This window comes from Pygocentrus nattereri, chromosome 1 (assembly GCF_015220715.1).
Source record: "Pygocentrus nattereri isolate fPygNat1 chromosome 1, fPygNat1.pri, whole genome shotgun sequence".
Classification (NCBI taxonomy): Eukaryota; Metazoa; Chordata; class Actinopteri; order Characiformes; family Serrasalmidae; genus Pygocentrus; species Pygocentrus nattereri.
The window spans coordinates 45,649,143-45,674,857 of NC_051211.1; the positions used below are offsets into that span (position 1 = coordinate 45,649,143).

Below are 25,715 nucleotides of genomic sequence, written 5' to 3' on the forward strand. Positions count from 1 at the left end.
ACGTATTTGTACACTTGGGTAAAACATTAAAAAGTACTAAAAAATGTATTTCATTTGAAATTAGAAAGTAAAAAGTGCATAAATACTTTGAGCACATTTCACTAAATAAATTGATGTGGATGTATCTAGTTAGTTTAACACACACTCTGGTCCTCTTACCTGAGAGAAGCTCCTCATCCACATTCTCATATCCTGAATGCTGCTCTTCAGAGAGGACACTTCCTGTTAGAGGAGAGCAGAACAGACATCAAACACATTCAGAACGAAGAACCCCCACAATCCTCTGAGTGATGTGGATCACTGAGGATTATAGATGGAATGTGGAGGAAAACCTGAATAAATGAGTGGAGAAATAAAAACAGTGCTGACGCTTCCAGGCAAGTGTATGATATTTAAATAATTCACGTCATCACAGCACCTTGTGGTTCACGGTGAACCAACATACTTGTCACCTCTGCCAACATATTTACCATGAGCTACAGATCAGACAAAATCTTAGAAAAACGTTTAACAATTCACAAACAGCCACAGGCTCATTGACTTGCTCAAGATTTCATTAATTGACTCATTCAGTCACACACTTGTTCACTCATTCATTCATATATAGTGCGTTGCATTCTGGAGGCAGCTGTCTAACTAGTCACTTCACCAGAAAAGAACCTTAGTAGGCACTGCATTCAGGACACACTTCAGAACAATTATACGTCATAACTTTTACTGCTCTGTACACATGATATCTACTTACTCACAGTTGTTCACTAGCTTACACTCATCTCTGACTGTAAAGGTGGTTTGCCTGTGGATTGGAGTCCTCCCAACTTCATGTGGCCTTCAGATTAGCTCAAGAAAAGTGTGTAGAGAGCTTCATGGAATGGGTTTCATTGGCTGAGCAGCTGTATCCAAGCCTTACATCAAAGCATCAAATGGAGTGGTGTAAAGCGCTGCCACTGGACTGTAGAGCAGTGGAGACCTGTTCTCTGGAGTGACGAATCATGCTTCTCCGTCTGGCAATCCGATGGACGAGTCAGAGTTTGGCGGTTGCCAGGTGAACGGCACTTGTCTCATTGCATTGTGCCAAGTGTAAAGTGTAGTGGAGGGGGGATTATGGTATGGGGTGGTTTTTCAGGAGTTGGGCTTGGCCCTTAGTAACATTTTTAAAAGTTATGCCTTTACAAAAGGCATATTAGCCATGTTAGCTGATACAGCTGATAATCTATATCATTTTGGCCTAAATTGAAAGTGCCTTTTCATTATGTGTACATTTCAGAATAAATGGACCAAAAGAAATGACCCAAAATTCTTGGACATAAAAGGTTCAGTCATTCTTGGTTCATTTATTCATTCGTTCACTCACTCCTTTAGCCACACATATAAACACATGTATGCATGCACACGTACACACACACAAGCGCACACACACACACACGCGCACACACACACACACACACACACACACACACACACACACACACACACACAGTTAAGACCTTCTCTTCTTATTCCTTCCTGCTCTTCTCTGTCTTCTTTCTCTCTCTCTCTCTCTCTCTCTCTCTCTCTCTCTCTCTCTCTCTCTCTCTCTCTCTCTCTCTCTCTCTCTCTCTCACACACACACACATACACACACACCTGCAGCTGTGTGGTTTCTCTCTATGTCCAAAAAAGGAAGTTTTACAGGAATTACTCAGTTTAACTTCAGCTGCCTGATAGATGCTTATCAGCAGAATTAACACACTACACTACATGTAGAGCTACTCTAACTGCACATTTCATCTAATATACACTAAACTCTCATTTAAGTGATTTACTCTTATTTACTGTTAATACATTGAGATGATTCATTTGGAAATATTAAATATTTCTCTGATCTCTGGTCAAACAAGCCTGCATTGCTGTATGTGTATTCTATCAAACATAAATATACTTTAATTTAACACAATAAGGCCAGGATATAGCATTCTTTATATCACTCACCCCTTTGAGACAAGTCATTTCCTTTAGTAATGTATCTGCGGTCGATCTCCTCGTAGACTACCTCAGTCAGACTCTTACACCTCCTCTTAGAGAGCACTGTGAGGGAGGCAGAGAGAAACACTAAACCGGTTCAGTAAAAGAGAAGACTGATGACAGATTGAAGAACTAAATGATATTTAGAGAATGTACAGAAAGTGGATTGTAGATGATCTTTGAATCTCTCTACCTCTCCTGAGCACTCTGTTCTGGTAAAACAGTACAACCAGAAGCACTAAGGCCAGGAAGAGCATCGCTCCCAGAACCAGGAGAAATGCAGAATAGATGGATGGAATAGCTGGTGATGAAATTTGTGGAGGAGTGGATCTTGTATTCACTGGCTGACCAACTGCAAATAAAAACAGAATCTGTATATCCATTCAGATGTATTTAGGGAAATGACTAAAGGGAGTAATGATTGTACCTGTGGTGGTGGTTGTTATTATGGGTGCAGTTGTAGAATGTACAGATATGTCTGTAAATGCAGAAAAAAAAACATACACTTAGTAAAGGGAAGCTGTTGGTGTTAACTGATGTAGGTACCATGCTGGCTAGTAGGTGTCATTACTGCCAGAAATGCTCAAAGCAAGCTCCCTTCAAAGAAAACAAAGGGGTGTGTTCAGTGACCACAGGTGTTAAAAAAACCTCCCGAAGAATGTCATTCAAGTTCATATGCGTGTGAAGGCAGACGACCAAATATTTTTGAAAATATACAGTGTATATATATATATATATATATATACCTTATAAAGGTTATGCCTTTACAAAATGCATATTAGCCTTGTTACCTGATACAGCTGATTATTTATATATACATGGCTGCATTTTGGCCTAATTTGAAAATGCCTTTTGGCCTTTACATTGTGTGTACATTTCAAAATGAATGGACCAAAGAAAATGATCCAAAATTCACCTAATTATGCTAATTCTTCTCTGGCCTGCCCCTCACCAAAGGGTTGGATAACTAAAGGGAGAGTCCTTTCCATTTGGCCTTTCCTCCATTTGGCGTTTCCACCATTGTCTGCACCACATGGGCAGTGAGAAAGACCAAAGGAGCTACTGGTAGGCCTTTCTTGAACTAGTAAATCTATTTCATAACTGTAGCCTGAATATTCATGAATGCTGTGTCAAGCTCCTGAAAGGTGGTCAGAGGACTTATTTGAAGTGAAGCAATCAAATTCCCAGTCTCACTCTCATGCACACACACTCTTATACACCCTCTTTCTCACTCGCTCTTTCTCACTTGCTCTCTCACATTAGCTAAATAGCCTTTTACCTCAGATTCACTGTAAATATACTGATGGCAGATTCTTTAATCTGTGCCTCAGAGTATATTAAAAAAATAATTTTAGTTGTCTGTCTTCACAGACAGTTTATTAAAATGTGTTTGTCCATGTATGCGGTGCTGAAGGTAGTGTTTGTTGTGGATTTTCTCAGCATGCACATGTGTGTGTGTGTGTGTGTGTGTGTGTGTGTGTGTGTGTGTGTGTGTGTGTGTGTGTGTGTGTGTGTGTGTATGCATTTATTTATTTGTTTGTTTGTTTGTTTTTTGACCTGCACAGGTGACTCCAGCGTCCTGCCTGTGGGAGCAGTCTGTGTGGTTCTTCAGGGAATGAGAACAGTCCCACAGGTGAATCTCATTCCCTCTACACTTCACTCTGTTCAGCCAGATAGGCCCTACACCAGCACCAAAGACAGCACTCCTATCAGCACTCAGCGCCGGCCCACAGCCTAGCTGCCTGCAGACCACCTGAGCATCCCTGATGTCCCACTGATTATCACAGACAGACCCCCACTCAGAATTATGATACACCTCCAGCCTCCCAGAACAGCTTCCCTCAGTTCCTGTCAGCCTGAGAGGCAAGTGATCTACATCACACAGGAAGAAGCACAGAAACTTAGAATTGCACTTCACATTGTTTGCCCTTTCTAGAATTTGGCTAAAGACTAAAAGAACCATCACAATGGTTTTATAGAGCTAAGATTTACTGTACATTAGTATATTGAAATGTTTAGTATTTAAGTGTCTTACTTGAACACTGTTGCTGGTTTAGAGACAAAAAACATGTTGAATGAGCAGGTGAGCTTCCCTTATCTGTGGTACAAAATGTACAAAAATGTAATATTTGAGCAATTTAACTTACAGACTGATCTCTCTGGGCATTTAGTCTAGTAACCTCACTTTCACTCTTAACAATTCTGTTCATGGCAATGTTTAAAAGCAATTAACTGTATAAAGGAGCTGCCTACCTGAGCAAGTAATGTGAACCACGTCGTTACTGCTATCACAGTAGTTCTGTCCCCAGGGTGAAGATGGACAATGCCACAGAGTGGAGTCATATTTCCTACATTTCAGATCACCCAGCCAGGTTGGAGCTGATTCTACTCTTGCTTGACCATTCATCCCAATGCCAGATTTTCCACAGTTAAGGTCTTGACAAATCAAATTAACTGTGTCTTCAGTCATTTCATTTTCACACACATTACCCCAGGTTCCATTGTAGAACACTTCCAGACTCCCCTCACAGCCCTCAGTGAGTCTGATGTCTTTATACTCTGGTGGGAGAAAGAAACTGTAAATTTTAGATGGTTGTGTCCCACTTGAACTATTTTGTTTGTTTATTTGTTTTGTTTGATTTATTGATTTATTTATTTATTGGCCATCAATGGACATTCTCATAACCTAGCTGACTTATGCAGCTTACGATAGAATAATATGACAATATGAAACCCTTCTTAAGCTAAATTGATTCTTGTAAACTCATCCTGGTAATATTTACTTTAAAAATAATAATAATAAATAAATAAAACTAATCAAGCACTGTGTGTTAAAATGGACATTTCTTGATGGTCAACATAGAAATGTATTTATCTAGTAATAACCTTGTGTATACCATTCTATACTTTACTGAAAAAGACAATTCTGTGCTGACTTTGTTGTGACTTTCATGTGATTAGATGACCCATGGGCATCCAATAGTCATACAGACAGTATCATTGTCAGGAAACAATTTGAGCACCAGCAATGCTGTTCACATGCAGACATGCATTTTTTTTTTTACTTCAGTGCTTAGACCACCACCCAGATAATACCTGCTCTGTGGTCGTCCTGTGATGACCTGACCATTATAAACAGTGTGAAAGGGAGCTGACAAAGTATGCAGAGAAACTGATGGACTACACTCTGCAATTGTAAATTCCAAAGCGCACCTATACGGTTAGTGGAGCTGTTAAAATGGACACTGTGTGTAGAAACATGGAAGTGTACTTGATGAAGAGGTTCCTCCCTTTCTGTCATTTCCCAAAATTCCTTCAATAAAAACCACACACACTGCAGGTAAATTACATCACTGCATCCCTTACCACTGTTAACTAAGCAACACAAAGAGCGGTATGTGGATACAGAGAGGCTACAATAGAAATCTGAGGTTTTAACAGTAAGTTGAAGACTAAGCAAAGTTAGTCTAGACCAGCCTATTACAACCACACTAACTCTGCCCTGTGAATAAGGGCATCACCAACCCTGAAGAGACCACTGCACATAACGACAGAAATGTTTAATGTGATCAGTCAAATTCAGTGCACTCATAACGATATTATATACTATGGAAGGACACAGGCTTCACTCATTTTGTTAGTTAATTTTTTCTGACACCCTGGTTTATTTTTTCCAAGATTTTTCTCTGCATTCCTTTGGAAAACTTGTCATAGAATTCCTTGTGGTTCAGAAGCTTTTTTTAATTACTCTGCCATCTGAGAACAGCCTCATAGTAGATCTGTAAGACGCAAAGTGTTTGGACCCCTCTAATCGCCACTTAGAACGCAATTTGCAGATGATCATTAGCTCTCATAGTGGTTGCAACGGTCCAGTACAAACAAAACAAAGTGGCACCTGATTGTTCTGGCTGCAAACAATTATAACTTACATACACTTCCATGAAAAAAACAGCACTGTCAATCTAGTTTGTGTTTAATGTGAAACCAAATATTGTCAATAGAGTTTAAATGTGGACATCAGTGAAAAACCTTTTGGTTAATTTTTTTTGCATGCATGCATACACACTATCTACATAGACATACAAAGTACTAACATATTCAACATTAGTAGCACTTACAAAAGCACTATTTACCTGAGCACACAACTCCTACGTCCTCTTTGTGTCCACATTCATCCTCTCCACACAGCTGAAATGTGCAGTTCCACAGGGACGTCTCACTCCCCTCACACTCCACCTCATTCAGCCATATGGGTCCAGTTCCAGGTCCAAACCAGGCTGGTACTGGAGCACTGAGGGCCACTCCACACTGCAGCTGTCTGCAGACCACCTGTGCATCCTCAATATCCCACAAGTCATCACACACTGTCCCCCATGAGCCGCTGTGGAAAACCTCCAGCCTTCCTGCACAGTCTCCCCCAGAACCAACCAGCCTGATGGCTAAATTAAAAGCCAAAACACACAAACACAAACATTAATACAAGCATACATACAAATTTAATACACAAAATAATTCTAAGACATGAAGGATGCCAATATTTTTGTAATAGTGAGAATTATATGAATGATTGTATTTTCAATATATTGAGTCAGGACATTTTTGCAATTGTTTTAATAATTATGAGAGCAGGTGATTCAGAGCTGTTCTCTGAAGCTGTGTAGAAAATTCCTATGCCATTTACACAATTTGGACATAAACACCCTCAATCTAAAGCTGAACGTTTGCAGCCATAATATTTATTCATTGTCACCTTTAATATGCATTGTTAAACAGATACAAGAACAATACATTTGTTGATGTACAAGTATTTTTAGTCCTGAATGAGATCCATTTATTTATATATTTATTTTGTTAGTTAGTATTCAAAGCTGTAAAACATACCAGAGCAGGAGATTGAGAGCTGTTCTCTGGAGCTGCAGTTGACTGCTTCTGCATTGCTGCAGTTCCCCAGATGAGCTTCACCCCCAGAACAATTAAACCCCGTCACACACATGTGACTGTGTTCAGGAATGGATGTAGAGGAGCTGGAGAAGCTGAACACAGAGCCACAGCCCAGCTGTCTGCAGACAACAGAGGCCTCAGACTCACTCCAGGAGTCCAGCAGAACTCTCCTCCAGTCCTGCATGAAGTACACCTCCACCTCCCCCTCACACTCCATCCCTCCAGACAACCTCACTCGCCCCTCATGAAGCACCAGAGAGGAACCTGAAGAGGAAAATATCAGTCAACTTCAACTTCACTTTATTTTATTGAGGCAATTCTGTGGCATATATCTTACTGAGAGCTGGATTACTCCATCATCTTACCACTGCAGATGACTCCAGCATCCTGTTTATGAGAGCATGCAGTTCGACTCCATGATGAAATGGGACATTTTGACAGGTGTGTTTCGTTCCCCTGACAATCAAACACATCAGCCCAGATCCGGCCACTCCCCTCCCCAAACCAGTCTGACCCCAACACAGCCACAGCACTCCCACAGTTCAGCTGACCACAGAGGACACTGGCATCTCTCATATCCCAGCTTACATCACACACTGTGCCCCACTCACTGAGGTACTGGAGCTCCACTCGACCAGAACATGAGTCCAAACCATTCATCAGTCGAGCCCCTTTGTGCCGACAATTGAAATTTTAGTGAAACATGAATCATGAAACAGATTGCAAGGAATATATTTTACTTTTAATCAGAGCTCAGTTATTTATACTGACCAGAACATACAAGTCCCTTATGGTTATCATGTTGGCAGTCGTGTTTCACGGAAGTTGATATGGGACAGAGAGTAATGTCAGATTCATTCCCTTTACAGTGAAGCTCCTCTGTCCACACATGACCTTCTTCTTTGCCAAAAGCAGCTGCTCCCAGCACCTCTAAAGGAAGCCCACAGCCCAGCTCTCGACACACAACCTCTGCATCCTGCTGGTCAAAGTTAGCATCACACACTGTGGACCAGGTCTTTCCATGAAGCACCTCCACTCTCCCAGAGCACAGATGAGGACCACCAGTAAGTCTGGCTTTTCTGTGATCTGTGAGTATTTGAATTAGCATTAGAACTATTAACAGCATACAGAACATAGTAGATTTATGGATATGTGACACTGGGTAAAAGGTGATAATAGTGTATAACAGTAAATCTTAACAATGTTCGGGAACTATAAGCTGTAGGTGTCTTGATATTCTAACTCATAAAACAACCGGACTATAAATACATGATGTTATCGACACAAATCCCTTTCTCAAACTTTGTTTCAGTTTATGGTCAGAAGAACATGTAGACAGACCCTGGTGCGGCTGATTCTTCAGTTTTTCTGCACTTTATTTCCATCAAAGCGATCAGTGTCATCTGGGTGTCATTTTACATTTATAATTTGGATGTTTTGGCCACATTTTATTTCAGAATCATTTTAGAGCTGAAGTGAGTAAATTATGAACGATTGTTTCAAGTTCTTTTAAAGACAGTGATGTTTGTAAGGAGCAATGTCTACTTACTTGAGCAACTGACTCCAACATCTTGATCATGAGAAGTGCAGTAGTAACTATAATATGGATTAAAAGGACAACTAATCAGTTTAGATTCTGATCCATCACACTGCACTATTCCCATCAATGTTTGTCCTGATCCTGGACCAAAGTTAGGAATACTGACAGCCTCTCCACAGTCTAGCTCTCTACACACCACTGCAGCGTCTGTCATATCCCACTGATTATAATGATCACACACTGTTCCCCATTGTCGATTACGATAAACCTCCACTCTACCAGCACAGCGACTGCCCCCATCCACCAACCTCACACTGACTGTACAACAGAGAGAGAGAGAGAGAGAGAGAGAGAGAGAGAGTGTATAGTTTAATACTATTATAATTACATATTTAATTACATTTTCTATCAATAACAATTATTTTTACTTTTATTTTTTAATAATGGTAATTCTTTAGTAACTGTGGTGAGAATATATATATATATATATATATTTTTTTTTTTTTTTTAAGATCATTAGCAGTCAAACAATTACATTCACTAAACAAAGGAGCCAAAAAGGTTTTCATAAAACCATAAAAGAATCACATTTGGTTCCCTTAAAAACCTTTTAGAGCACGTTTTTTACAAATGAGGCATGTGAGAGTGAAGAACAACCTTCAGTAAAAGTGAAGAACAACCTTCAGTAAAAGTAAAGATTCTCAGAAGAACCAATATGCTGTTATAATCTTTTTATGATATGAAATTTCTTTAATAAATTGCTCAGTTACTCCATTTCTTTTTCAATTGTGGTTCCTTAGGAAAATAAAATTGATTCTTCCTTATCCGTATCCTTATTGTTTTTAAAAGTGCGTAACAAATGATCTTAGAAAATAACATAAAACATGACACTCGAAAATCTAACATCCTTAATATTTTATATGTAAATATAATATGTGTAAACATTATATATGTAAATTCTTTTGAATGTATTAACCAATAGTGAATACTTACCAGCAGTGGTGAGTGTGACAGTGGAAAGCAGAAAAATGAGAGCCACACAGCTGTCCATCTCCCTCTGACCCACACAGACCATTCAGATCAGCAGCAGAATCTGCATTATCTTTTCAATAACATAAGATAATAAGAGCAATAGAGATAGGGAGAGAGCGAGAGAGAGAGAGAGTGTGTGTGTGTGTGTGTGTGTGTGTGAGAGAGAGAGAGAGAGAGAGAGAGAGGGCTCCCCACAGCTGCCAATCACATTCACTATGACCTTATTAGAAAGAGGAGAGGAAATCATCAAACATTTTCAGAGACAAATCAGAGGAGGCGTTTTTTTCTTTCTCCATATTTATCAAAACAGCAACACTGCTGATGAACAGAACTCCGCCTCTGTCTCTAGAAGTGTGTGTGTGAGGAGAGACGCTCACAGCAGTGTGGTGAGAAACACATACAACATACAGGAGACTGACTTCAGAGAGAGGAAACACTCCAGTGTATTATAGCTTTAATGTTGCACCTGCAGAGAGCTGATCCACACACTGATAACCAGCTCACACAGAGCCAAACACAGCTCTACAGCATCAGCTTAGTGTGTCTGGGCCTTAAGTTCTTCTTTGTGTTCACTGTTTAAATAAAAACTTTGCCTCTTCCACCTCCATTGGTCTTCCTCTGGCTGTTTTGAGTCCTTGCTTGATTCCTGGTCATGGCGACATGGCTTCTCCTATGGTCAGTGTCACACTGGTGGAGATTGTTGTCACTTTAAAGACTGCCTGACTGGGAGTTGAGCAAGGTTAGAACCACCGTTCAATTACTGGTGTCATTTTCTAGATTGAGTTTTTGTTTTTTGTGTAAGTTGTACATTTATTAACAAGTGGAAAGTAAATAAAAAATACAGACAAAGAGAAAGTAATGGAAGTGCTACTTTCATAGATTTTATGGACCAGTGTCTATGTGTGGCAGAACATGAGCCTATGAAGTGAGAAGAAGGCAGAAGGCTGCAAGGCAGGATTAATTTCCTTTGGGATCTGGTCATGGAAGAGTGGTAACAGGTATAGACTCCCAAAGACCACCATTCCCTGTAAAGTGTCCACCATTACCAACTATTATAATTTCTAGCTAAAGTGATAGAAGGGGGTGAGGGGTGGGCATGATAATGTCTATTAAACTACACTGTCCCCTTAATGCACTTAAAAGTTTGGAAAAATGTCCTCATAAATACCCATACCAAATACACACACAGACACCCACACATGTACACGCCCTAATGAGGACACATGTAGACATTTCTAAAGGGTCTCCAGACAAAGCTCTATTAGCTCCTGTTATATAGCATATCTATCCAAAACTGAGAATAAGCAATGCACGTTTCATATATATATATATATATATATATATATATATATATATATATATATATATATATATTAGAGGCACTGTTAAAACATGAATCCTTGTGGAGACCAGTGAAGCCAAAATTTCGCATATGTTAATTATATTACTGTGTGTATCCAGAAGGCCTTACACCCTAGTTTTTTTTGGTTAATAGGCCTCCTAAATATCACTTGGGCCTTTCACTTGTAAAGTGTATGGCCTACGATGGCTTATTAAAAGCTAACTTTGCAACCTTTGACCCCCCATACTTGGCAAACTAAGTTGCTTCACAGTCCAGTTTGCACATTCACAGTTTAGGCCCTTAGTGGGTTGGTTTTGGGCCCCACTTTTGGCCCTAGTTGGTTAATAGGCCTCAAAAATATTAATTGGACCATCCCTTATTGTATGTCAGACATGGCTTCTGAAGGCTAACTGAAAATTTCGTTTGAGGACAGCCATGTGACCTTTGACACCCAACCTTGGCACCTTAGGATTGTCTTAATGCCTAGTTTGAGCTTGCCAGAAGTGGGGCCCCTGGGGGTCAATGTTGGTTAATAGATCCATTAAGTATTAATTTTGGGCCTCCCACTATTAAAGTTTATGGCAATGGTTTATGGTAATATAAAGCCAACAAATGACCTTTGTCCTTTTAACTGAGCACATACACATGCCATACACCTAGTTTGTGGATTTCAACTGGGGCTCCAAGGGCCCATTTTTTTTCTCACAGATACACAGATATAATGCTATGGGGTTGCTTTTCAGGGGTTGGCCTAGACCCCTTAGTTCCAGTGAAGGGAAATCTTAATGAGTCAGCAGAATAAGACATTTTGGACAAATGTATGTTTCCAACTTCCAACTTTCCAACTGGGAACAGTTTGGGGAAGACCATTTTCTGTTCCAGCATGACTGAGCCCCAGTGCACAAAGCAAGGTCCATAAAGACAAGGTTGGGTGAGTTTGGAGTGGAAGAACTAACACTATTACTGCAACTAAAGCTAACTTGTTATGTTTTGGAAAGTTTACCACATGGTAAAACTAGCAGCATAGAAAGAGGAAGAAAAATCAAATTCAGGTGACTGATATTCATGAATTATTCTCAAAGAGAGATTTTCAGCATGACCAGGCCAGTGCTGTTAACATTGTTAACCATTGTTAACCTTCATACTCAGTTAAAAGAAGCCCAAACTGACTTCATGCTAGCTATCTAGCTAGCTAGCTGGCAAACTTAGCTTACTTGGAGCTTAAAAGCAACGCTAACAAAATTAATGACAGTACAACAGGTTTAGAGTTTTATAGTCACGATAAACAGCTGGGTAGACAGTCAGTACAGTTACTTTACATGTACTTCATTTTAAGATAGCATACCATTAAAGTCTTTTGTCTTCAGTGGTCTGTGCTGCAATGTTGGAGCAGAAACAGAAAGTCTGCCAAGGATTGTTTTAATTCCTGCAGTGTTAGTTCAGGTGATCACCACACACTGCAGTACAGACAGTTCACTTAAAATACTGAGTGAGGTTTACTTGCATTTAACTGAATGTTGGCATCACTCAGGGTTATTGTGTGTGAATGAGCACTATCGCAGGTCCTTCCTTCCTGCTGCTGTTAGACTGTACAACACTGCACAGCACTGCTTCCAGTTGAACCTCCTCACACACCTACAGCACATAAACTGTGGAATTCATCACCATCAATATTACATGTGGAATATTTTAAAGTATCTCTATGGTGTATCTCTAGATATTTTTACTTCATCGTCCCATATGTAATAAATCAATACCTTGTGTGCAATACTCTATGGGAAATTCAGGTAAAATATCCTTAGAGTGCAAATATATTTGTACATTTTCATGAAAGATGGAGTTTATATGTGTGTGTGTGTGTGTGTGTGTGTGTGTGTGTGTGTGTGTGTGTGTGTGTGTGTGTGTGTGTATGAGATGTTGATCAGTGTGTGGATCAGCTCTCTGCAGGTGCAGCATTAATGCTGTATTACACTGGAGTGTTTTCTCTCTCTGAAGTCAGTCTCCTGTGTGGTGGTCACCTTCTCACTACACTGCTGTGAGGGTCTCCTCTATGTTAATATTGTAATGGTGGGGTTTCTATCAGTGGACTCAAAGAAAACCAGCACTCTTCATGGTGCTGAATCCAGACATTTTAGCTCCTTTTTAAAGAAAATGAGCAACTACAACGTGGAAAGGTCTGGCTAGAGGTACGTGCCAATATAAATATATGCCAATGTATATATATATATATATATATATATATATATATATATATATATATATATATATATATACATACACACACACAAGGCATCCTTTTAAGGGAGGAAAGAAATAAGTGAAATAAGTAAATAAGTGACCCCATCACACCTGTGTCTGTTCTTTCTCATTCTCTCTGTCCATCTCACAAACAGACACAAGAGATTATCGACTGATCTGGAGAGCCGCACCTTTTATCTTTACACACTGAGAAACAGAGAAAATTACCTGGAGCAAACATTTATTCATTCGTTTAAAGAAGCTGAATGATTAAAATGATGATACTGGAAAGAAAAATAAGGAAAAATACAGCAAAATGGCAAAATGAAATGAACACTTCTGAAAACAAATGCTTTAGCTTTTGATCTGAGAGTTCTGTGTCCTCTCTCTGTCTCTCTGTGTCCTCTCTCTGTTACAAAATTTCAAAGCCTAAACTTTAACCTCAAAGTCCTCTTCAGCCTCAGAAAGACCATATTTATACTCTACATTATATCAGTGTAATGATACTCCATCAAATATAATATGTATCATCATTGTTATGATCTAATTCCAGTTCTTTGTTAGCTTTAATGTTGTTGCCTAAAATATTCTCTACTACAGAACTAACAATTCTGTGACAGAATCAGACTGGTTATTACGTATCCAAAGGTCCACTGCTGGTCCAGATATAGAGAGGAGAGGGCAGTACAGAACTATCTCTCAGACCACAGCAGGAGATTCAGTACATTACACATTTAAATCATAAGAAACTATATATACAGAAATAAACTTGCAGTTGTGATTAAGGCTGTATGGATACAAGCTCACATAATAATTAACCATCATTATAGACTTGCAAATAATATAACAGGGAAAAAATAAACACCCCTTGTACATTGCAATGCAATATTAGTCAATGATTCTGTTTTATAATTCATTTGTGAACATTTATAATTAGCCAATTTGTGGATGAAGTGCAACTGTCTCTAACACAGCAGTGGGTTAAGAGCTAGATTTCAAAAACTTAAATTTTAAATTTCATTTTAAGTCTGTGCAGCTTTTATTACTCTACCCTTTTAAAAATATTCAAATGAGAATGAAAAGAAAATTAATTTAACACTTTTAACCCAAACCATCCACACACTTAAACTGTAATTACTGTAAATATTTTGGTAGAGTATGAATTATTTGTCTAAATGGTTCCCTATTAAAACAGACATGCTAATTAGCCAAACATTGTTTTTTTCTGTATTATATTTGAACCCATTTCATGCCAGGACACAAAAACACAGCACCTGTCTGATAGAAAATATAACTGCCTGTGTTAAGTGTGATAACGCACTGATAGCATGAAAAATACCAATTTGTTCTTCTGTCCTGTACATACAGATGTGTTCAAACAAATAACACACTACATGTTTTAACACATCTGTATGGTGAGTGTAGCTCACTAAGGCTGAAAGTCCTAAAAGGTGAAATGATGCTTTGTGCTATTTGGTCTGGTAAACTTTGGGGGATGTTTTACCTCTAGGGCTGATTAATACCACCATATCCCATTTGAGATGTGTAGGGCTGGAATAAACAATGGTTTATGATGTTTGGACTGTGATCTATAATAAAATCATTTGTTGTGTTTGAAGAGGTTTGAATGTTGTTTCCTGAGTAAAGACACGGACTGTGGTCTCTCAGTCACATGATTCAGCTCTGTCTGAAGCTCCTCCTCCACGTCATCATAATCTGTAAAATCAGTACATTTGACTCAAATCACACATTTTTTTAAACATTTACCACAGTTGCCAAAAAACTTAGGTAAGAAAGAAACTCGTCACGTAGATCACTGTGGCAGTTGAACATGAGTGTATATCAAGAAAAGCTGCAGTGGTGCTGTCCATTTTATCTCAGCATGACTGTATTTGTGGAGAGGTGTGAGTGGCAAGCAGTTGGGAACTAACCAACTTTTTGCACAGATGCTTAATGTATGCAAGATGCTACAGTGAATACTGAATGACTTTTACTTAAAAGGGATTCTGCTGAGTGGAAATCCATAGTCTATAAAGCTGTTAAAATAATGTGTTGCACATTATATTATAGATAAACAAGGTATCATTCATGACTTATTTTTTTCTCAAACCTCTTCATGATCTTCGATCCATTGTGCTTAGAACACAGATGGATGTGGAGAGGATTGGTTACTTCTAGTATGGCCAAAAATGTGTTGCACTAATGATATTCAGTACACCTAGCAGAATTATGATGACACAGTTTATTTCTCAGATTCCATAGATAATGTAAACATGCTTTCATGCTTGATTTAAATAATTTACTTAATGTAAATCTGCAATGTAGCAACATATACAACCAGATCAACCACTTACCTTTTACCCCTCCTACATTCTGTCCAGCAGTGATCATATCATCATAGTTCTCTGATGTCCTTTATACAAACATTGGGAGTTAAATTATAACCATGAGCAACAAATCTGACATTTTTCTGTGTTGAAGCTTCAGCTTAAAATCGTTTATTTATATCACATGATATAATGTTGGAGTTTGGTCAAATGGCTCCAGCATTATCATAAACTAAAACCCCAAAACAGAAACACACCTGCTACATTCTCAGAGATCTGTCCAGCAGTGATGACATCATCATAGACCTTATTTGCTGATTCACCTAAATAAAAAAAAAAGCAGACTGACTTTACAAACAGTGCATTCATATTTTTTTACATATAAAATCAAGTGATTCATTAATAAAGGAACCCACTTATCAGACCACTGGTGATGACATCATCATAATATTCTGATTTTACTCCAGTCAGAGACTTTGCTGGAAAAAGAGAAGCATTTATTACATTTAATTACATTAAAATTACAACTACAAAAGCAATGACTTATTCAAGAAAGCTTTCAGGACCATAAAATCCAGTTTGATGTGTGACCTACATCATATAAGATTATGGAGGAAATCACTTTTGACCTAAAAATGAATCACAGAACATAGAATTTCATGCTGAAACAGCACTTGAAAATCATATAAAAACCTGAAACATCATCCTCTAAACAGGGTTTTTTTCTCTTCTAGCACTGAGGACCTTCTGCTTCATAGCAGGACAGTAACATAATACACAGAAGTTTAAATAGTATATTGTAGCATCCTGCAACAGGCTCATTCGGCCATAGACACGTGGAAGGTGTGGCCATACAGAGCAGCAACATGCAGGGCACTATGGGAGTAAAGCGATACTTTAATGTGTAAATGAGTTGTTACTATTTGCTTACAGATATGTACATGAGTTGATTGTGCTGTTCGGTGCTGGACTGTAGGGTAGTTTGTGTAGTGTTAATGTTCACTATTAAGGTGAGCTGTATGGTTTGAAGTGACCTGTCTCATATGTCTTTTGGCTCCACATTGATGTCAGAAGACAGACTCCTTAGTGGTCTGCAGGAGAATGGCACATCTACAAACTCAAAGGTGAAACCGCGGACAGGACCTGAGGCTGGCCAAGGACAGAGAAGAAGAAGCAGCTTGGCATGGATGGGCAGAGAACAGCAGAGGCAGCATGACGAGACTTATCATTGGAGCCCAGTTGGAAGAAAATGAAAGGGACAGCAGCCAGTTGCAAGGACCTGCTGGAGGGGCAGGATGGTGGTCTGTCGGAGTTTACCACAGCCCTCCAGTGACAATTTGAGTAGGCGCCAGTGGTGTGTTTGGTTAAGGCTGAGTGTTGGAGCTCCAACATACAGAAGCAATGGCCTCTCTGGCATCTATGTCACAGTGGGCAGCGGAGGAAGCAGAGAGGATGTAGGAGAGCCGCTGCAGTTGCTGGCTCCAGTACTACGAGGAGTGACTCAGTGAGCGGTAAGGAGTTCCACAAAGATGGGGAGGAGGACACATTGCTCAGGCTCTCTGCTCCAGTGCCCCAGGGAGGAGGATGCAGTCCAGAGGAAAGACTGTTAATGAACGTGGCTGAGATTGCATGCCCTATGGTAAGTGTGTTTACTGGGATAGTGGACATTCTGCTACCCCTGCTGTAGAGAGACTGTGGGGAGTACTTTCCCTGAGACTCTGCTCAGACTTTCTGAGGTCATCTGGGTGGTTCTTAAGAAAAGAAGCAGCTGTGTAGCACACTATTTATCTTCAGAGAGAATATATTTTAATTGAAAATGAGATCAAAGCTGTTGAACTGTATAGCCCTGAACTTGAGTACAAATGTACCCGGTCATAAAACTACTTAAGTATTGAGTAACTGGTAGACCTACAGTGGAATAGTATCAGCATAAGAATCAGAGTTTTTTTAGGTTTTTTTTCTTATCCTTTTGGTTTAAAATAAATCAAAGACCTCAACAATCAAGAGAGTGACGAATCACAAAGCAGTACAAATTCTGTCCCCAAAACACAGATTCCTTTACTCACTAATATATTGTGAACAGAAGTAAAAAGCATCATTTGAATGTACTCAGAAAAGTGCAAATCCATCAAAATGTTACTGACATACATACATATGTTACTACCCATCTCTGGTGCCATAATACCAACATTGGCTTTATTCTAGACTTCAATGATCTTGAAATAAAATAAACCTGCCTTATGAAATCATCTTATTTTTAAATGGTAAATATCTATCAGTGGAATGCAGTTCAACACACACATGTTCTGGTCCTCTTACCTGAGAGAATCTCCTCATCCACATTCTCATATCCTGAATGCTGTTCTTCAGAGAGGACACTTCCTATTAGGGGAGAGCAGAATAGACATCAAACACGTTCAGAATGAAGAAGGATCTGAGTTTTTTTGTACAATGCAGTCTTTTATACAAATAATAATCTCACAAAACATACTTGCTCACTCACTCACTCACTCTCTAGGTCACTGACTAGGTCATTTACTTGGTCATTTAGTCACGGACTCAGTCACTCTTTCTTTCGCATACTTGGTCACTGACTCACCCAGTCACTTACTCACTCACTCACTCATAATCAGACATCTCACTCACTCAGTCTATTGGTCACTACTCACTTACTCAGACACTCAATAATTTGGTCACTTGCTTACTCAGTCACATCACTCGGTAGCTCAATTCATAACTCACTCAATTAATCATTTAGTCCGTATCTCTCAATCTCTCTCAGAATTAGCAACTACACCACATGCAGATTTACTCTTACTGCACACTTCATCTAATAAACACTAAACTCACATGCACTGTTGTGTGTGTAATGTTAGGTCTAATGTAAGTATACTTTAACTTCATACAATAATACTTGTATATCACTCACCAGTTTGGGTTGGGTCATTTGTTTTAGTGGTGTATCTGTGGTCAATCTCCTCATAGACTGCCTCAGTCAGAGTCTTATGCCTCCTCTTAGAGAGCACTGAGAGGGAGACAGAGAGAAACATGGAGCCAGTTCAGTATAAGAGAAGACTGATGACAGACTGAAGGACTAATGATGTTTAGAGAATGTACAGAAAGTGAATTGTAGATGATTTCTGACTCTCTCTACCTCTCCTGAGCACTCTGTTCTGGTAAAACAGCACAACCAGAAGCACTAAGGTCAGGAAGAGCAGCACTCCTAGAACCAGGAGAGAGACTGGATAGATGGATGGAACAGCTAGAGGAAGATTTTGTGGAGGAGTGGTTGTTTCTATAAAAATATAGAAGAGAATTTGTATAGAGCTCTGAAGAATCTATTCAGAAACAATTAGAAAGAAATTATCTAAAAGACAAAAATAGTACCTGCAGTGGAGAACGTGGTGATTGCTGTTGTGGGAGCAGTAATAGTCTGCGTGGACATCTCTGTTAATACAGAAACACATACAAACACACACACTTTCTAAACTGCTTATCCTTCTGGGTTGTGGGCAAACAGTGAGCAGCCCACAAAATATAAACATACACTCACCAAAGGGGACATTTTTAATGGGATATTAAGATTCTGATTTCTGCCCAATTAAAGACTGAGCATGACGAACCAACAACAGACAACATTATTAATGACTAAAGTCAACATGCAGATAAATAACACAATGACAAGATGTTTAGATAGGAGGCAGAACTCCTCTGACCTGCACAGCTGATTTCAGCATCTTGCCACCGTGAGCAGTCAATATGTTTCTTCAGGGAATGAGGACAGTCCCACAGATGAATCTCATTCCCGCTACACTTCACTCTGCTCAGCCAGATAGGCCCTTTACCACCAAAGACAGGACTGACATCAACAGTCAGCGCAGACCCACAGCCCAGCTGCCTGCAGACCACCTTAGCGTCATTGATGTCCCACTGATCATCACAGACAGACCCCCATGTTTTATTATGATACACCTCCAGCCTCCCAGAGCAGCTTCCCTTTCCTCCTCTCAGCCTGATAGGCAGGTGATCTATGTCACAAATCAGGGTATACTAATGAATCAATTAAGACTATGTAGTCCAATAAAATGTTTACTATAAAACATCAAAGGTCTTTTATAGGTCATAATACTTGTATGGAGAAGTGGAGCAACACATAACTTTTGGAACTAATGCTGTTCACCAAATATTGACTAGATCTGTTTGCAGTAGTACTTACTTGAGCACTGTTTGTGATGGGAAGATGAAGAGCATTTCAGATGACTTCGTAACACACGACTGTCCTCTTCTGTGATTATGAGAAGTTAAGAATTGATTTATTCAGTAATCATTTATCTTTTATACATACATCTTTTTGCTTATCTGTTTGATCCTTATAAATATCAGTCTTTATATTCTAATGTTTCTTCCTGTTTTATCTCACATTCCTCATTCAAGTAATGTACCTGAGCAAATAATGTGAGCCACTTCATTGCTATTGTCACACTTATTCTGTCCCCAGGGTGAAGATGGACATTGCCACAGAGTGGAGTCATGTTTCCTACATTTCAGATTGTCCAGCCAGTTAGGAGCTGATTCCACTCTTGCTTTGGTAGCCCTCTCACTGCCAGATCTTCCACAGTTCAGCTCCTGACAGATCAAACTTGCTGTTTCTTCATCCATCCCATTTACACACACATTACCCCAGGTTCCATTGTAGAACACTTCCAGATTCCCCTGACAGCCCTCAGTGAGTCTGATCTCTTTAAACTCTGGTGGGAGAAAGATGAGCTACACTGAGTCAAATATTTTGTCAAACTGAATTTCATTAACCTCTTCAAATTTCAGAGCCCATCAGTGGGCACAAACCTAAGAATAGCAAAACAAGTTTGCATCGAGATCCCTGTAATTACTTAAAAATAAGACTTATGCCCAATCCCATTTCACCCCTTGCCCCTATCACTTAGCCCTTAGCCCTCCATTTAGCATGTTCAGGTCTAGGGTTAGGGTGACCCAATTTTTGTTGAGATGAAGGGGTATGGTGAAGTGTTATGGCTACATGGCCCTCCATAACAACTAACAACTTCTTCATAACAAGCACATAAAATCGCTAATAACATGCTAATGTCTCAGTAGCTAGCTAGCTTTCCCGTTCCACCTTAAATAGTCCAGCACCAGAATGTAACTGCTGCACCATTTAAGATGGAACGGGAAAATTCGAACAAGAAGCTGGCGAATAGCTGACTTCAGCTTGGTATCTCTGAAGAATTAGGGGTGGGTGATGATAAATAATTGTCTTATACCCCCTCTTTGAAAGCATGTGATTCTCTAAGTGTAACTAAAGCCCAGCAGTGAGGTTGCTGAACTTTTCCCTTCTCTTCTGTCACTGAAGACCGACAGGGTCGCCTGCACAGCAGCAGTAATAACCTGTTAGTGAAGCAATGTTTTTTTCTTTTTTGTTTGTTTGTTTTTCTTAGGGTGGTCCCATTTAATAGGGCAAGATTTCAATCACTGCCCCTTGCAACTCAGTTCTAAGGGGTTAGGTTGACACTCGAAAACAAGGGGTAGGGGTTCAAAGAAGAAATGGGATTGTGCCTTAGTATGTGATATGGCAGGAATTTTTAAGAGGTTCTGTTAACATTTTAATTATATGTAACTTACTTATACTAATGTTAAATTCCTTAATATTGTTTTACCTGAACAAATGACCCCTACAACCTCAGTGTGACCACATTCATCCTCTCCACACAGCTGAAATCTGCAGTTCCACAGGGACGTCTCGTTCCCCTCACACTCCACCTCATTCAGCCATATGGGTCCAGTTCCAGGTCCAAACCAGGATGGTAACGGGTCACTGAGGGCCACTCCACACTGCAGCTGTCTGCACACCACCTGAGCATCCTCAATATCCCACAAGTCATCACACACTGTCCCCCATGAGCCTCTGTGGAAAACCTCTACCCTTCCTGCACAGTCTCCCCCTGAACCAACCAGCCTGATGGAGCTGATAGCTGGATTAAACTTACCTACATACACACACACACACACACACACACATACACACACACAGCAGTTCACCCTAATATTACTCACACATTACAGCTATTTTATTTGAGATCAGTGTATTACTCATTGGTCTGAAATGAATAATAAAATCACATAATATTTTGTGGTAGATTATTTTTGTTATTTCACTACTGCAAACCTTACCAGAGCAGGAGATTGAGAGCTGATCTCTGGAGCTGCAGTTGACTGCTTGTGCGCTGCTGCAGTTCCCCAGATGAGCTTCACTCCCAGAACAATTGAAACCCGTCACACACATGTGGCTGTGTTCAGGACTGGATGTAGAGGAGCTGGAGAAGCTGAACACGGAGCCACAGCCCAGCTGTCTGCAGACCACAGAGGCCTCAGACTCACTCCAGGAGTCCAGCAGAACTCTCCTCCAGTCCTGCCTGAAGTACACCTCCACCTCTCCCTCACACTCCATCCCTCCAGACAACCACACTCGTCCCTCATGAAACGCCAGAGAGGAATCTAAAGGATTAATGTGATATAGCATAGTTATAGTTTCTTTTTGATTAAGGGTTTAACAAATTTTTAGAATAGCAGAATTTTATGTAGTTTCCATGAAATACTGTACATTAACAGCCACTCACCACTGCAGATGACTCCAACATCCTGTTTATGAGAGCATGCAGTTCGACTCCATGATGAAATGGGACATTTTGACAGGTGTGTTTCGTTCCCCTGACAATCAAACACATCAGCCCAGATCTGGCCACTCCCCTCCCCAAACCATTCTGACCCCAACACAGCCACAGCACTCCCACACTTCAGCTGACCACAGAGGACACTGGCAGCTCTCATATCCCAGCTTACATCACACACTGTGCCCCATTCACTGAGGTACTGGAGCTCTACTCGACCAGAACAGGAGTCAGAGCCGTTTACCAGCCAAGCCTGAGTGTGACCTGAATCAACATCAAATAAATGAACAAAAATGAACATTAATAAAGACATATTATTGCTCATATAATGGAATGCAATGGCAAAATTATTACAATTTAGATAACTTTTTAAAATAAGCTTAAATATACATTCTTTACCAGAACACCCCAGTCCAACATCACTGTCATGGGAGCAGTTGTTTTTCAGTGAAGATGATGGACAGAAGTGAATCTGAGATTCATTGCCTCTACACTGAAGCTCCTTTGACCACACCTGACCCTCTCCTCTACCAAAAGCAGCTGCTCCCAGCACCTCCACAGGAAGCCCACAGCCCAGCTCTCGACACACAACCTCAGCATCCTGCTGGTCGAAGCCAGCATCACACACTGTAGACAAGGTTTCTCCATGAAGCACCTCCACTCTCCCAGAGCAGAGATGTGAACCATCAGCAAGTCTGAGCATCTGACCTGTTAGTATTTGAATTACGTTAGCACTTGCATTACATTAAGATGTCAAGAAAATAAATGTTTCACTAGCTTTGTGGTTCTTCAGCATTCGTCTAGCCACGTTTCAGTCCTGAGATAAATGCAGACATTCAAATCAAAGTTCACTCCTTCACTTTAAATCTTACTGATTTTACTCACCTTGCATTGCAATCCTGAAATCTCACTTTTACAATGAAACCATATTGGGAACATAGAATAGGTTCAGTCTGACATTTTTGTTGAGTTTTTTTTTTCAAGTCAAGCATTTTAAAGTCTCTATTTAAAAAAATAACATACGAAGTCTGTATGGCCAATGTGAGACAACCTATCAAAATGTTTGCTTTATCTCTGTACTTAAGCTTAGCAATAAGCTACAAGGCTTAGCCTAGCCTGGCTATGAGGCATTTACACAAGCGTGTAGACTTGAATTATTATTTAATAGAAATCGCAGCATCAAAAACTAAATTCCAAGGGTACTAACACTGCCAAATGAACAACTCATGTAATGTATAGACATATTTTCTAGTTAGAAGCAGATATTTAGTTAGCCATTGCTAGCTAAGTTCCCTGAGTTAAGCTCCCAGGTAGCTTAGTAATCTTGGTAGCTAAATAGCTAAAATATGGATCATATGAGGATCAGTCATTGCTCAGCTATTATAGACATATCCAGAAGTTATTTTTGCCAGGAAATGAAATACTTAAGTTAGCTAACTTATCTAGCTGGTGTTAGCCAGCCAGCTTGCTAACTAATTTCCAGCTTAGTCACATAGCTAAATTATCTAATCTAAAGCAGCAACTTAGCTACCAGAGTAGCATGATAAATTAGCTAGCTTAAATAACGTCATAGTGTAATATATAAAATACTGAGGATAACTGCAGTGATAGTGGCAGTAAAGCAGAAGACACACACACACACACACACACACACACTCTCTCACACACACACACACACACACACACACACACACACACACAGGGACACAGGGTCTTGTTTATTCACGGTGCCGTTTGCTTAAATTATGTATCACAATATATTAAAACCATATATCATACTTCTTTTTTCACATACATGTAGTGTACATAGTCATAGTGATGTACAATAGTTGTTCACCATTGAATTAACCTGTTCATTTTGCCATTTGTCTTCATAGTTCTTAACTTTTATATATTTTGATCAACATGCTCATGATCTTGATGTGACTTGTTTAATCTATGCAAATGTTTAGTGTAAAGCAGTGTACCCCACTCTATTACACTAAACCAGCTGCCTTTCTACTGACCTACATTTATTTATTATAAGTATAGTAATAGACTTTGGATCTTGAAGAGCATGGTGAGATTTCTATGCTAGTTTGGCTTTATTCACAGATAGAACCACATATATCCTTAAAGAGACCTCTCAGAGTAAAATGTTTCGATCTGCATAGCAAAGGCTCTTTTCAATTATCCTAGAATTTGAGTGGTCAGACGTCAGATTTCAAGGCTTTAGTATGATATGAAAGGTGATTTTATGACATAGGAGCTCTGCTATTTTGAAAGTGAAATCTTCAATATCTCAAAACTGCACTGAAGACAAACAGAACTTTAGAATGATCAGCTGACAAAAGTTATTTTTGTAAAATATACATACTCATTCATTCATGAACTAAAATTTGTTCTCTTATTTCTTCACATGCTCCCATTTATGAGCCACGAATGCACAAGATTAAATTAAAAACAAATTAATTACAACTAAGGCATTGATTAATATGAAGCTATTGGGTTGATAATTATGATTATATTTAGAAAGACTAACCTTCATAGACATGACTAATTACAGTTTACCTGAGCAGATGACTCCAGCATCTTCACCATGATTACAATAATGTTTACCCCATCCTCTTGACCTACAGTTCTTCAGTGTGGACTCTGATCCACTACAGTCCACATTATCCATCCAAATTTGTCCTGACCCTGGTCCAAAATGACCATCTCTTAGTACAGTTAAAGCGTTTCCACAGCCCAGCTCTCTACACACAACTGCTGCATCTCTTATGCCCCAGCCATCATCACACACTGTTCCCCACTGATCATCATGAAGAACCTCCACTCTCCCAGCACAGCGACTGCCACCATCCACCAACCTCACACTGTCTGTTCAACAGAGAGAGAGAGAGAGATAGAGAGAGAGAGAGAGAGAGAGAGAGAGAGAGAGAGAGAGAGAGAGAGAGAGAGAGAGAGAGAGAGAGAGAGAGAGAGAGAGAGAGAGAGAGAGAGAGAGAGAGAGAGAGAGAGAGAGACTGTACAATCAGCCACCAACTAAGCTTTGAAAAAAATGTTTTAGAATTAAGTTATTAATTGACTAATTGGTTAATTGACTGCTTGATTGACAAAAATGCAGTATCAGTTAGAAATATTTGTGCATGAAATATATAAACATAATAACTACTGCTGGGATAGACATCTAATGAGAATATTTTTAAAATGTTAGTGTTAAAACATCTCTCAAACTATCAGATAGCCTAGCTGTTGTGAGAAAGAGCGGGACCGCTGTCTGACCAGGACAAAATTACTTTTTGGCCTGTTACTATCACATAGTAGCACTTGGGGTAAAATACAAACTAATGAACGCTCAAAGAGCATTACAAAATGTGTATTTACAGCCCTCGTTCAACATATTTTACAAGATCTTCAAATTGCTTCCCCATTCCAAATTACATGCTTTGTTTTAGAGAGAGGGATTTAAAATGATTTAACTTTTTAATTTTTAAAAGTGAGTGTGCTTACCAGCTGTGGTGAGTGAGATTGCGGAGGACAGAAGAATGAGCGCCACACAGCTGTCCATCTCCCTCTGACCTGCACACAGTCAGTGCACCTCAGCAGCAGAACAAGCTTCACCTCCC

At 39.6% G+C, this 25,715-nt stretch overlaps 1 protein-coding gene across 1 annotated transcript; it reads right to left on the reverse strand.

Moving 5' to 3' along the window:
* Positions 1 to 2,587: 2,587 nt before the first annotated feature.
* On the reverse strand, positions 2,588 to 25,715 carry LOC108444130 (scavenger receptor cysteine-rich type 1 protein M130-like). The gene is given in 24 exon segments (XM_037538112.1): positions 2,588 to 2,601; positions 3,562 to 3,876; positions 4,040 to 4,102; positions 4,258 to 4,563; positions 6,138 to 6,443; positions 6,886 to 7,209; positions 7,311 to 7,616; positions 7,717 to 8,015; positions 8,491 to 8,803; positions 9,479 to 9,542; positions 15,689 to 15,747; positions 15,841 to 15,885; positions 17,726 to 17,806; positions 18,354 to 18,449; positions 18,579 to 18,791; positions 19,141 to 19,452; positions 19,641 to 19,709; positions 19,867 to 20,172; positions 21,097 to 21,426; positions 21,611 to 21,934; positions 22,057 to 22,371; positions 22,507 to 22,815; positions 24,658 to 24,966; positions 25,600 to 25,715. Coding segments are annotated over 24 exon segments (5,136 nt in total). The 5' UTR covers positions 25,658 to 25,715.